The sequence below is a fragment of the Centruroides vittatus genome, unplaced genomic scaffold (assembly GCF_030686945.1).
Source record: "Centruroides vittatus isolate TY-2023 unplaced genomic scaffold, ASM3068694v2 contig_79, whole genome shotgun sequence".
Taxonomy (NCBI): domain Eukaryota; kingdom Metazoa; phylum Arthropoda; class Arachnida; order Scorpiones; family Buthidae; genus Centruroides; species Centruroides vittatus.
The window spans coordinates 201,990-216,855 of record NW_027122509.1 but is presented as its reverse complement, the minus strand read 5'-3'; the positions used below and the strand labels follow the sequence as shown (position 1 = coordinate 216,855).

The 14,866-nt window shown below is 33.9% G+C and overlaps 2 protein-coding genes across 2 annotated transcripts in view; both read right to left on the bottom strand.

Moving 5' to 3' along the window:
- Positions 1-2,441: 2,441 nt before the first annotated feature.
- On the bottom strand, positions 2,442-4,238 carry LOC136981708 (piggyBac transposable element-derived protein 4-like). The gene has a single exon (XM_067278052.1). The coding sequence runs from the start codon at positions 4,236-4,238 to the stop codon at positions 2,442-2,444; it is 1,797 nt and encodes a 598-aa protein (XP_067134153.1).
- A 4,082-nt stretch (positions 4,239-8,320) lies between these two features.
- Positions 8,321-14,866, bottom strand: part of LOC136981716 (piggyBac transposable element-derived protein 4-like) — a 37,148-nt gene continuing 30,602 nt past the window's right edge. The window contains exons 5-6 of the mRNA XM_067278064.1: positions 8,822-10,580; positions 8,321-8,576 (exon numbers count right to left, since the gene is read on the bottom strand). Coding sequence (XP_067134165.1) covers positions 8,830-10,580 — 1,751 coding nt within the window. The 3' untranslated portion in view covers positions 8,321-8,576; positions 8,822-8,829. The remainder of the gene's footprint in view (positions 8,577-8,821; positions 10,581-14,866) is intronic.

The window sequence follows — 14,866 nt, the reverse complement described above, 5'->3', positions numbered from 1 at the left end:
TAATTTATAAATACGAATGTCAGAGATAAGCACTGTTCATTCGATTTCGGAATTTTGAAAGGTGTTAAGCAAATACTTTTAAAAATATAAATATGTAGTTAGGTACTAGTACATACAAGTTAAAGTGAATCAATGTCATCTTGTTTGGGAGTGCCAGAGAGAAGTAAGTAAATTCTTTTTTATAATTTTTTGTAGTTCCTCCGTTTACATAGATACGCCGATCATAACTTGAGGTAATAGTAGTTCAATATTCAAGTCAACCACAATTACACAAGTATTCCTTAATGGTTTTTTCCAAAGTTTTAGCAATCGGTATTATATATTTCTCCATCTTTAAAAACAAGATTCTTATGGTACAGTACATGATTCCTCTCTATACACATACAAAAGATATCTAAAGATTAAATTAAAATAAGGTTTTACACCGGGAATTAATTTTTGAATGCCGTGTCTTATAATATTTAAATAGCTTAATTTTTGTCCACGGATAACTGATACAACACATGGCCGAATCTAAAAAGAAATGTAGACAGACAGTGTTGACAGGTTTTAATAACTGTTCTACACACACCTGCATATGATATAATGAAAATAATTCCTTTGAACAACAACACAGTTCAAAGACGTATTGATGGAATGAGTTATGATATTCAAAGCTTCTTGTGTAATTATATGCAAACGTCCCATTTCTCTATACAACTAGACGAGTCAACTTTACCTGGTAATGAAGCATTATTATTGGCATATGTTCGTTTTGTTATGGACCAAGAAATCCATGAAAAATTGCTCTTTGCAAGAACTTTGACAACAGACACTAAAGGCGAATCAATACGTAATGTTTCGAGAGATTATTTCATGGAAAAAGCGATTCCTTTATCAAATATAATATCAGAGGCAGCAGATGGAGCACCGGCCGTGTTTGAGCACTATCGTGGATTTATAAGCCATTTAAAACAAAATGTACCCGGGGTGTTTGCAATACACCGTGTCATTCGTCGACAAGATTTAGTTGCTAAAAATCTGAGTGATAGAGTGCACCAATCTCTTCAATTTGGCATTAACGCAGTAAACAAAATTCGAAGTTGTTGAATACTAGGTTATTTGAGCAGCTGTGTGAAGAAAATGACGAGGACTTTCATCGATTGCTCCTTCACACTGAAGTACGCTGGTTGACAGAAGGCTTATGTTTGACATTTTTTCACTTTTTGAGAGAATTTTAGAGTTTTTGGATGATAAAGATCCAATTTTAAAAGAAAATTTAATTAAATGGAAACCAGACATTGCTTATTTAAGAGATTTGTTCACTAAATTTAATGAGGTTACAAGCAGTTACAAGGTGACAGTCTAAATTTGATAAAATACAGTTCAGAAAGAAATATCAGCAATTTTGGCTTCAGGGAGACATACCTATTACTTATCCTGCATTATGGACTATCGCGAGAAAGTTTTTGATAGCTTTTTCATCTTCATACCTCGTGGAAAGGGGTTTCAGCGCGGTTGCCAATCTTCTTACAAAAAAGAAACAGATTAGAAATCACCGATCGAGGATATTTAAGGTTACGGCTCACTAAATTAAAGCCAAATATTGAAAATTGGCTATTAAAGCATCAGGCTCATCCCTCCCATTAAAAGCATTTATTTATTTTTTTGTGTAATTATTTTATGTTATAACTAATTTGGAACATTACAGACAGCGATGAACAGTAAATAATTTGTACAAAAACAAATAAAATATAAGAAAAGAATTTACTTTATTAACATAATAATTATAATAAATAAATAACAAAATAACAGGGAAATCTTCCCTTTTTCGTTAATAAATGAATACAGTAGAGCGTCGATAAGTGGAACGTCGGTAAGTGGAATGGCCGGAAAGTGGAACGATTTTCAGTCGGACTGTGTCGTGCTGAATCGAATGTTTTTGATACTAAATTTACTTCTAAAGTATAATTTTCATGTTTTTTATATTCTTTAATATATTTATTTTGTTTGTACAAAATGCAGAAATAATTTTTAACGATACGATAGCCTCGATGATTATTATAAAAATTTTCGTTAGGCTTAAAATCGACGAAAATTCAACACGAAGCGACACGCAACGGAGAAAAATTCAACAGGAAGCCATACGCAACGGAGAAAAATTTGAACATCGGACAGGTTAATGTATTTTTTCGTACAAAGTCGGAAACTGGAACAAATCATTAACTGGAAGGACCCCAGTCCCCAATTGGTTCCACTTATCGACGCTCTACTGTAATTGATAAATAAATAAATAAAACTATAACAATAAATAAAAAAATATGTACAAGATGGAGGAAAGTAGCACATTCCGGGACCAAATCTGTAAGAGAGAATATCGTTTTGTACAGTACATTTTGTAAGAATCATGCATATAAAACTATAACAGAATTATATCAATTATATTTCAATTACCTTTTGTGCTAGCACCGATGTCTTACGAGACAATCGGCATGAACGCCTTTCCCACATCGCGTGCAGACTCTAGTCGATCTTCGTTTGTTGTTTGGAGTGCTGCACACGACGCAGCGGTATCGCGACTTCTCAGGTAATTTTCGAAGTCCTATTGGTCCTCGCGGATCTGTTGGGCATATAGCTTCAGTTTCCTCCCCCCTCCATTCTCTCTCCAGGCTTCCAATTATCTCTTGATAGAAACGTTGGTGCGTCATAAGATTGGCCTGACTTCCGGAATTTTCTTTGTAAAGTAAGTAAGCATTCAACACCATCCTGGCTATGATGTTGAAAGCTATTTTCTTCCAATATTTCTTGTTCCTCCTTTTATCCAAATACGCGTGTAACATCGTATCGTGCACATCAACTCCCCCCATAAATTTGTTATATGATAAAACTATTTGCGGCATTAATTTATCCACCCCGCGCTTAACAATTTTCTCGTCGCGTGCCCTTGCGTGGCTGGATAAAAGAAGGACAGGTTTCGGTCGTGTTTTTCGTTCTCGAAAGCCGCATGCCAATATAGGACCAGACCTGAAATACAAGGTCTGGCCTACAGCAAATTTGTTTTTGAAGCGTGATGGTATTTGCTTTCTAGATTTTCGTACTGTCCCAGTGCAGTAAGTACCGTGGGAATATAGGCCGCGAATAAGAGGTGCCGTCGTGAAATAGTTGTCGACGAAAACATGGTACCCCTTGTCGTTATAGTCCCCAAGTTTCAATAGCTGCCTCACAACAGTATATCCCAAACCAAACTTTGAGATTTTGTGCTTCTCCGCCTGGGACTTGGCCCCTTTATAAGTGAAAAAGCCCAGGCAGTAGTGTGAAACAGAGTCGCACAGCATCCAAAGTTTGATTCCCCATTTATGATGTTTTTTGTCAAGCTGATACTGAAGGATTTTGCTATGGCACTTGCTACCTACCAATGATTCGTCGACACATATTTCCTGGTGAGGTGTATAATGTTGTCGGAACACTCTATTGGCGTGATCCACCAAAGGTTGATAGCGTGCACAAGCATCGTAACCTAATTCCCCTGGGCCAGGCAACTTACTACTGTCTACGAGATGGAAGAATCGTAGCAAGTGACAAAAGCGGTGCTTACTAAACATTTTCCCATACCACGTAGGTGTGTTATAGGGAGGAAGAGTGGACCAGTAATCCGAGATTTTAGGTTTTGGGTCAAGTCCCATTGCAAAAATGAAAGCCAAAAACCCCTTTATTTCTTTAATAGTGACTGGTTTCCACTTCTTCAGATATTTGGGCACATTCTCCCCCAAGCCATTTATCACTTGCTTGGCATACCTATTTGTTTCTGTCACCATAAGAGTAAGTAAAGAAACAGTGAATAAAAGGTTAAAATATTCTACAGGGTGAGAACCAGGAGGAGGCATGTTTTTGGGGCCAGATTGTTCCAGGAAAGTGAAAGGAGTGGGGAGAGATTGTTCCGGTGGCAGAACCTGAAGGTACACCTCATCTTCCAACTCGTCATCAGAATCAGGAGGCGAGGAGGGTCCAGCAGAGGTAGAAGGTCCAGAGGAGGTAGAGGGTCCAGAGGAGGTAGAGGGTCCAGAGGAGGTAGAGGGTCCAGTGGACGTAAAAGGCTCTTCGGCGTCTGAATCATAATCGGAATATAAATCATGATATTCCTGTATATCAACACTACTTAGACTGTCGCTGTCAGACTCACTAAATAAGTCTGAGTCTGACAGCTCATCTAAGTAGGTTGACAGTTCGGATTCCTTACGTTGCTTATTGGATGACGCCATTTGGAAATCTAATTCGGAATAAAAGATACATGTTACGATTGAGAATACGAGTAAAGAAAAAAATTAAGAAAAATAAAATGATAACACTGTACTAATAAAAAAAATAAGACTAGAATATTAATTAAATATAATCAAGTCTATATACAGTAAAACCCGTCTATGGCGACCACCCATGGTTCCTTCAGAAAGTGGTCTTTTAGATAGGTGGTCCTGTAATACCGTATTTCCGTATTTTGCATACTTTTTAGCCATTTCTACTAAATAAAACTGGAGGTGAGCAAAAATAAGTGAATGTTTTCAACGATGGAGCTATATTGGTATTGTATTTTATTCTTATCGAATAATTCGATATTTAGGAGTCGTGGTGATTTTATAAGACAGATTTAATACCAATACAGTGATACCTCGGTTTTCATCGATACTTCGTCCGAAAACAATCGACTAAATCCGAGGCAATTATTTCCATACGAAACAATGTAAATCCAATTAATTCGTTCTAGACAGTCCAAAATACATACCAAAAACATATTTTATAGAGAATGAATATAGTGTTAAATACTAAGAGCAATAAGAAATTAATATAAAAAAACTAATCTAAAGGAAAGCAATGGAATTGTTTGGCTAGACGCACGAGGTAATGTCTTGTAGAAGTTGACAAGAGCTTCTTGCCTATATCACCCCGTGGTGAAGTGTGACGTAATTGTCATGTTATAGTAGTTGTATGCGTTTATAATGGTCGTATCGGGAGGGATAATGCCTTCCGAGAGGTTCGTTTCAGGGTAACTGGCCCTTATTTAGGCATTACAGACGTGGAGAAAACCCGGAAAACTCCACGTGACCATCCCCGTCCTGGCGAAGCGCGAACCCACGACCGAACTCCCAGTGTTCAGAGAACGGAAACGTTAGCCAATCAATGGTGGGCCGTCGCGGGGTAATGCTCACAGAACGAAAAATAACGCCATACTGAGCCGGAAAACGTGTGGGTCGCCCTTTGTTTTCGCAAAATTAGCAACGAGGTCACTTGGGCACGCCGACGATAACCGAGGTATTTGCTGTATTTTAAAGATTAACACCTGTACCTAATTTCAAGGGTGAAAGAAGTGCCCGAGGTTTGTTCGAACAATACTTTAGACCAGATATATTTGCGGAAGTGATCGCTTATTACAGTTGTATGTTGTTTCGGACCAAAAATCCATGCCCGCGGTCGCGTTACACAGGTGGTCGTTTAATACGGGTTAATTATACGAAGAATCTACGTATAAACTATTCCGTGCCAGACATTTTTTGCCCGTTTTGTCAGGTGCTCGTCGAATGCAGGTGGTCGCCTAAGCAGTTTCACTGTAATTGCTATAATATGTTGGAAAATTAAATTTCATATTTTATCAAAACAATTTAACTATTAAATTGTTAATATAAACTGTTTACTGCGTTTGGTTATCAATTTATATTTGTAATATTTATACATAGAAATTTATAATACACATCTACAAAATATGATAAAATTTAATACATGTACTGACTGTAATATATGTTACCTTGACTTATTTTCAATAAATACAATAAAAATGAAGGCAAAGGTAGAATTATAACGTGGTTACATTACAAATATAAATAAAAACGAATATTTTAAACATAATTTTAAATGTAAAAAGTATTTTTATGGATCCATTTTAAGTGATAAAATATTGAATAAAAAGGTCCTCTTTTTATATCTTGATAAATCTATTCACACAGTTTTTTATGTTAATCACAAACATTGACTACTTATTTAACATTAATTTAATATCAAATTTCTATCATTAATTGCATTTAAATACGTTTAAACTGTTTTTTTATATATGTTTCTATATTTTTTTGCAATTATATAATATAATAAGTAATTAGATTCCAATAAATTGTTTTAATTTTTAATTATTGTATTGAACAGTACACAAGGACCTTGTCAGTGATTGAATAGATTATTTTAAAAAAATGAAACTAAAAAATTTTCTTGTTTAAATGAATGAAATTAAGTATTTTTAAATAGCTTTAAAAATTTGGTTAATGTTACCTATAGTTCCAAAATGGCGGCTCGTCTCTGATTCCAGCAAATAGAAGAAAGGAAACAGTGGGGACGCACGTTCTAATCTAACCTATTCTAATAATTTTGTTGGTAATACCTATGGTAATTTATTAGAGTAGGTTAGGTTGGGTTAGAACGTGCGTACCCACTGTTTCCTTTCTTCTATTTGCTGGAATCAGAGACGAGCCGCCATTTTGGAACCATAGGTAACATTAACCGAAAAATATAATTGAAACTACAAAGACAGAAAATAAAAGTTTACCCGAAAATTATATAATCAAAGAGAATTATAATCGAATACAACAAATAATATGATTATGAATCTGAAAAAAACAATGAAAACAAATTAATTATAAACAGGACAACACTAAAACAAGAGAAGACTGAATCAGGTTATACATACACTTATATAAAATTATGAAGAAAGTACTAAAAAGTTCAATTGAGTATATTGTTATTTTCATCGAATATGGAGGTAAGTTCTGTTATACTTCTCTCTGTAAGTATTATGGAAAACATTGCGAATAAAATATTAGGATACGAATATTATAAGCTGTATTTCAAACTGATTTTTTTTTGTGTATAATTTAGGATTATTCATACCCGCTGTTTTGCAATGGATTACAAATGCTGCTATACGATTAAAATTTTTAATTAAAATATTAAGTTTAACTCTCACTCCAGGCAATGCTTCCCATATATTTACTAGAGTCATTATAATACTACAAAATAATTCGATAAAAACATCTCTTTCCATTTGAAGGTTGTTTAGGAATCTGTTGCTGAATTCAGGGTCCGAAATTCAAATTTTTGTTTTAATTTCCATGATTATTATTAGGATATAATTACTCTGAAATGTTATTAAAGGTTTTTTTTTTTTTTTAATCAGAATTAAAATTAAAATCCGAAATATTGCTTTAATATATGAAAAGAAATATCCCAAGTTTTATTTTTTCTATCGAATTTTCATAGAAAAACATTTTTGATCAAAATAAATAATTTATTTATATATTTTTAGTCATTGAATAGTTATTATAATTATGGAAAACAACCAATAATTATCACTGTTTTGAAAAGAAAATTAAATAAATGTATAATTTTATTTGAAAATGTTAAGTTAATTACAAGCGATTATATGTTGTGACATTGTGATAATGCCGGGATGCAATTTTTAATTTATTTAATATAAAATATACGCTCTCCGCCTCAAATTAGTAGTGGCTTGCCCCTGTACATCATACTTTCCCTTTAACAATAAGGTCGTGCCGGTCATCGATTAGCTACTTTTCAGGGGGGAACGGCACAGTTCTACGTTAAAAGCAGGCGAAAAGAAGAACGACAAGAGATGCGAACCAGTGCGGGTCTAACTCAATGGGTTAACAATCCATTGGTTTAGCGAAGAAACTAATTCGACAAAAGCAAGACACTTCACATAGATTTGCAGACATTTGCAGTGAAATTTTACGAAAAGCTTTGAAATAGCAGTTGTACTTTTTCATGCTGCAATTCTTTTTAGAATTGCAGCATGAAAATTATTGTACAGTCAATATTTTGATAAGACTCGGAATTTACGTGCCACTAATTAGGAAGCAATTGACATCGCTTGATTACTACCGGGCTACTTTATTTCGTTTTTAAAATGTAAATAATAAAACAGATTCTACCAACATTAATATATTTAATAATTTATATACTGATGCTTCATTTCTTTTACTTTTTCAATGTCTTGCGAGCATTAAGCAGAAACACGTGCTTTTAACCAAGATTTGTTAACATTATTATTTTCTTTCGTATTTTGTAGATAAATCAAAAAAATTAAATAAAAATTGGGAAAATTACAGACAGCAATAAACAGCAAATATATAAAGTTTAATTTGTACAAAAACAAAGAAACTGTAAGAAAAAACAAATTTTAATTTATTCAAAGAAATAAAATAAAACAGTAAAATAAATAAATAGACATATACATATATATAAACGAATAGAGGGTCTTTATAATTAAAGTTCCACATTGAAATGGCCATAAAAGAAAAACTACTGGACAAAATGTTATCAAACTTGGTAATAGTTTACAGGAAGTCATGAGATTTTATTTTCTGCAAAAATATAGTTCAAAAACTCATCACCAGCGGGAAATGGCGCTGTATGCAATACTGTTAAACGAAATAAGACATGAAGACATTGGTTGAAAATGTTATAATTATAAAGACCCTGTATATACAATTTGTACAAAATGTAGGAAGGAGCAGAAACATCTCCCTGAGGCCAGGCCAAATCTGTAAGAGAAAATATCATCTTGTACATTTTACAAGAATCATGGATATAAAACTCTGATAAGAATTATACAAGAATGTTTCAAACTAATGCACCGCATACCTTGTCTGCTAGCACATATGCTTCAGAAAAAAGCAATAATTAAAAACAAAGAAGAAGTGTGATCTGTAAGAAAGAAATTATTTTGTACATTTTGCAAAATTTATGCATATTAAACAAACAGAAATTTATCAATTTGTGCACAAACCTTTAGTGCTAGCAGCAATGTTTTACCAGGCAGTCGGCATGCACACCTTTGCCACATCGTGTGCAGGCTTTTGTCGTCGTCTTCCTGTGTTTAGAAGTGCTGCACACGATGCAGCGGTATGCCATTCTGCCTGGTAGCTTCCTGAGTCCTACCGGTCCTCGGGGATCTGGAGGGCATAGACTTTCCTTCCGCTCCTCCCTACATTCTCTTGCCAGGCTGTCAATTACCGCCAAGTTGAAGGCGTGGCGAGACAAAACTTTGCCTCGGCTTCTGGAATTCTCCCTATAAAGAAGATAGGCATTCAACACCATCCTGGCTATGATGTTGAAAGCTACCTTCTTCCAATATTTTATGTTCCTCCTTTTATCCAAATATGCATATAACATCTGGTCAGATACATCAACTCCCCCCATAAATTTATTGTAGGATAATACTACTTGTGGCTTTGATATAGCCACCCCACGCTTAACAATTTGGTCATCGCGTGCCCCTGCATGGCTGGATAAAAGAAGAACAGGTTTTTTTTCTGATGTTTTTTCCCGGAAGCCACACGCCAATATAGGACCAGACCTGAAATACGAAGTCTGGCCTAAAGAAAATTTTCTTCTAAACTGTGGCGGTAATTGCTTCCTATTCCTCCGCACCATTCCTGTGATGTAAGTTCCCTGGGAATACAGGTGGCGAATAAGGGGTACCGATGTAAAATAATCATCAATGAAAACATGGTACCCCTTGTTGTTATAATTACCAATATCCAGTAACCGCCTGACAACAATATATTCCAAACCAAACTTTGAGATGCTGTGCTTCTCCTCCTGGGACTTGGCCCCTCGATAAGTGAAAAATCCCAGGCAGTAGTGTGAAATGGAGTCGCACAACATCCAAATTTTGATTTCCCATTTTGTATTGGGTATATATTGAAGCTGACTGGTACGGTTCTTGGTACCTACCAATGCTTCATTGACGCTTATTTCCTTATGAGGAATGTAATAATGTCGAAACACCCTATTCGCATGATCCTCCAAAGGTTGATATTTGGCTCTTGGATCATAACCTGATTCCCCTGGGCCAGGCAACTTACTATTATCTACGAGATGAAAGAATCGTAGCAAGTGAGAAAAGCGGTGCTTTGTAAACGTTTCCCTGAACCACGGAGTTTCCAGGGGCCCAGAAGTGGTCCAGTATGACGCGATTGAACATTTTGGATTCATTCCCATAGCAATAAGGCAAGCCAAAAACCCCTTTATTTCATTAATAGTAATACTCTTCCACTTCCGGAGATATTGGGGCACATTCCTTCCCATGCCATTTATCACTTGCTTGGCATACCTGTTCGATTCCACCACCATAAGAGAAAGCAAAGACATAGTGAAGAAGAGGTTAACATAATCGATTGGCTGAGAGTCAGCCGAAGGCATGTTTTTGGGGCCAGATAGTTCTAAGAAAGGGAAAGGATCAGGGAGAGATTGTTCTGGTGGCAGAACCTCGAGGTATTCCTCATCTTCCAACTCGTCATTGGAATTAGGAGCATCATTGGAATTAGGAGATACGTGACGAGAGCAGGTTCTTGTGGCATTGGAATCGGCTTCAACTTCGGCATCGGAATCAGAATGTACAGAATGAAAATAAATTCCTGGTATGTCAATAATACTTAGATCGCTGTCAGACTCGATAAACGAGTCTGAATCTGATAGCTCATCTAAGTATGTTGACATTTCCGTTTCTTGTATCTTCTTTGATGTTGAAGCCATTTGAAAATCTAATTTGGAATAAAAGCTACATGTTACAATTGAGAATACAAGTGAAAAAGAAGAAATTAGAAAAAATTGAATGATAATACTGTACTAATAAAAAAAGACTCAAATACTAAATATAATCATTTATACAAAGTCTATATTATTGCTCTATCTTAGACATTCAAGCTAATTTTTGAAAATTAAATGGCATATTTTATCAAAACAATTTAACTATCAAATTGTTAAAATAGAAATTGTTTCAATATTGTTTACAGCATTTGGTCATAAATTTATGTTTGTAATATTTATACATAGAAATTTACGACACACATCTACAAAATATGATAATGTATATTACAGTACATGTATTAAATTTTATCTTGACTTATATTCAATAAATACAATAAAAACAAAAGCAAACGTAGAATTATATTACTATACAATTACATCATCAAATATAAATAAAAACAAATATTTTTAAAATAATTTTAAATGCAGAAAGTATATTTATGCATCCATTGTAAAGGTCGCTTTTAGCGTCCTAAGTCGAAAAGCCACGCGACAGAGATAATTGGCACTCACCTGGCGTTGGGGCCATAAACGGCCGGAAAGATCAAAGGAGTAGCGGTTTCGTTTAGGGGTCAATGTGTGTGCTACGTGTCGGCCGACTGGAGAAAAAAATGTAAACAGGGGACGGACGCAAATGTGAGCTACGTCAGCGGGAAATAGGGCGGACGTCTTTGGAAGCTCTCAAAAAAAAAAGGAAGGAACTGATTGGTCGCGGGTGGTCGCAGCAGGATCCCTTAAATTGGAAGGGTGGCGGAAAAACGAGGAGAAAGGGCGAGAGACCGGATACGTGGTGGTCTCTGACACTAGGTAAGCCTTTGAGGTGTATAGAGAGAGCGTTCTCCTCTTGGAAAGTCCTCCGGAAAAAGGTTAGTGCAGAGACGGATGGCCACGCGGTTGAGCCATCTGCGGAAAAGCGACTTGAGTTCCCCGGAGACTAACAGTCCCCAATAGACAAGCCGACTAGCTATACCACATCTTTGTTACATAGCATATGTAATGTTGTTGAACATTGTACATCTTGTAAATATTTGTTGTGTAAATAAACTGTATATATTTACTTGTTGAGTGTGGAGGTGTAGCTTTCCTCGAACCATCTTACGGACATTCTAGAGTCGCAAAACCCAACTCGAGACGATTCATCGTAAAGATCGTGACGGATTAATAAGGATCTTCACTTCCATTTTACGTGATAAAATACCAGTATTGATAAAAAAAAAAAAAATCTATTCACATAGTTTTCTATGTAAAATAAATATTTTTCCATTAAGTTAAAGTCTTTGTTTCTATTAAAATTTTTTATAGAAATATTAATCTTGTATTTAGTTTATAAGAAAAACAATTATTTTCTTGCACAACATTTTGTTTTTAAATATAATTATTAAATATCTCATGTATTTAAAAGTTGTTTGAAAAGTAATAATATTTATAATCTGATGTAAAATTTGAAGTTAATGTTTAATGCATTTGAGTATTAAAATATGTTATAATGCTTAATGTTTTAGTCAAAACTTTATTTATAAAAAGCTCTAATAAATGTAAAAAAAATTAAAATAACAATTTACTTTGTATCTTTTAAAAGTCAAAATCCTTCAGATTTAGGGTCGATTTACACACAACAGTGACGTGCCGGCACAGTGACCGTTTGGTGCATAAACATCGATAAATATCACACATAGCCAATCAGAGTTTCATCTACGACACGTAATCTGTATTCTGTCAATCATACGAGTGTCGTACATGAAATTCTGATTGGCTATGTGTGATATTTATCGATGCTTACTGCACTGTGCTGCAGTCACTGTTGTGTGTAAATCGACCCTTAATAGATTTCCGATTGTTTTAATATCTCAAGAATATAAATATGTTTCTACACAAGCGAACATATTCATTAAAATTTTAGTTGTGAAAAAACTTATTTATTCATCATTCGTTTAATGTATGTGGAATATTTTTAAAAATACAAATTTAAATACACTAAGTCCTCATTTAACATGGTTATATTATAATGTTGCAAGCTATTTTTATTCGCAATTACTGTTATCGAATGTTTCTTTAAAAACAGTGAATTTGTTCGTATGAGATGGGAGTTAAATGCTGAACGATCTAACATCATCTAATAATAATAATATTAACCAAATTTTTTATAAACCCTATTAATACATCCATATTAACAACACTTAAGACATCATTTAATGTAAATTTAAATTTTAAACAAATGTGCTTCGTTTGCATTCACCATTTTAAGTTAGTCTAACTTTATGATTGGTTTGTAGATTCATATGTTGTATATAGAGTAATATTGATTTATAGGTTCATTGATATTATTTACATAATCAATTATAATAAAAATACTTTATAATGTTAAAATTCAATATTTTAAAATATTTTTGGCTTTTTACAGGCTATTTTAAGAAAAGATATCATATATGTCATCTTTGTTGTAAGCATTTCAAGAAGTTGAAATATTTAAAGTAGAATTATGTTGTTCATTCTGCCAGGCGACATGTGTGACCATTGTGTTATAAAGCATACAAGTCTCGAGCTGTATTAAATGTACAATTTTCAACGTTGTTATTGTAAGAAAACTTTTCGACGTAGGTGGAGCGGAAAGATGCATGTGAAAAGATCTTGTAAAGAGATAATTTCTACAAATTGAAATTAAGATAAGAATATCTTACATTTTTCTTGACATTTTCCTTTTTTTTCATAGTTGTAATATGAAAAAAATTACAGAATCTTATTGAAAACATTTTAAATTAGAACAATATTAGAAAGAACACACATATATCTGCTTATGCACACAAGTTTTTCATATTCTTTTCAAAGGAAAATGTTCAAGCTTGTAGAGTGAACTGCAAGATTTTGTCCTGTTCCAATTGTGGTGATGTGTTTTTGAACTTTTATTCTAACAAAGTATACATTATTTACAGCATACAGCAATTTTTACAAATTCATTATAAGAAGTTTAAATTCTGTTTATATAGTTTTAAAATTTACAGGATTCCTACTCAAATTTTTGTTTTAAATTCCATGACTTTCCCTGACCAACTTTGTACAAATTCCCTGACCCACCCTCACTTCACTTATGGTATGGCACATTAACAAAATAAAACATCACACGAAACTATGCACATACATTATTGCTTCTCCAACTTTTTAACTGGTCATTTTTTCTAATTAACAGTTATATATTTATAAATAAACAACAACTAACTTGTTATACATAAAGACCAACTAATGCCGAATTATCGGGCTAGCAATTAGCACTATCGGCATTAGTTGGTCTTTATGTATATAGCCATTTGCTAGCCCGATAATTCAGCATTAGTTGGTCTTTAGTTATATATTTTTTATAATTGATGAATTAGTAAAATTAAAATTAAAATAAGATAGACAAAATTATGGCCTGTCTTCTCTACATAAAACTAAAATGTTTTATTAAATAAAAATAATTTATCCTGTTAATAGCGAGGTTGAGGCCGAAGCTTTAAACGCTAAAACATGTACGTCGGACGTTCGGCTCCGCTTTCCTGTAAGCCCAGAAGTTTGACAATGTCGAGCATGATTCCACTGACTTTCCAAACACCAGTGTCAAACTCCTAGGCTTACAGGAAAGCAGTGCCGAACGTCCGCATTTAAAACTTCACTCAATCTCACTCATAACTGTAATACTTCAGGGCTTTCAAAAAGAAAACAACCATTAATTACTATTAAAAAATTCTGTATAATCTATGTACAAAACTATAAATTTTTTCCTTAATAAATTTTTCAACTTTATAAAATATTAATAAACTGAGAAAAAGTTTCAGAAATCAGAAATTGTTTTGTTATGCAATCAAAATCGTTAAAATGAAAAGTAATAAATAATATCATTTGAATTAATGTTAAGTTATTTATCATTTTTTATTCGTCAGTTCATTAACACCTGCCCTCAAATTGAAAGTGTAATAAGTTGCAATGTACCTCTTGCTGTTTGCAGACAGTAACACGTGGTCAGACTGTCAGCAAACAAAATCAACAAGGCAACCACAGAAACAAATTCCGATTTCCCAGGTGCGTAGGAATTCTTGAGTTTAAAAGTAATTTATAAACTTTATCACTATATAACGAAATATTAAATTTTAGTTTATTCTTAATTTTTAGGTTACGATAAGAAATCGCACTCCGCATGTCAGATTTGTGGTAAACGTTTTCAGAAATGGAAGTATTTAAAAACAACATTCGGGAAGAAATTACATCT

Excerpts from the sequence above, each read along its gene's own strand:
- LOC136981708 (XM_067278052.1), bottom strand. The coding sequence starts at position 4,238 with ATGGCGTCATCCAATAAGCAACGTAAGGAATCCGAACTGTCAACCTAC.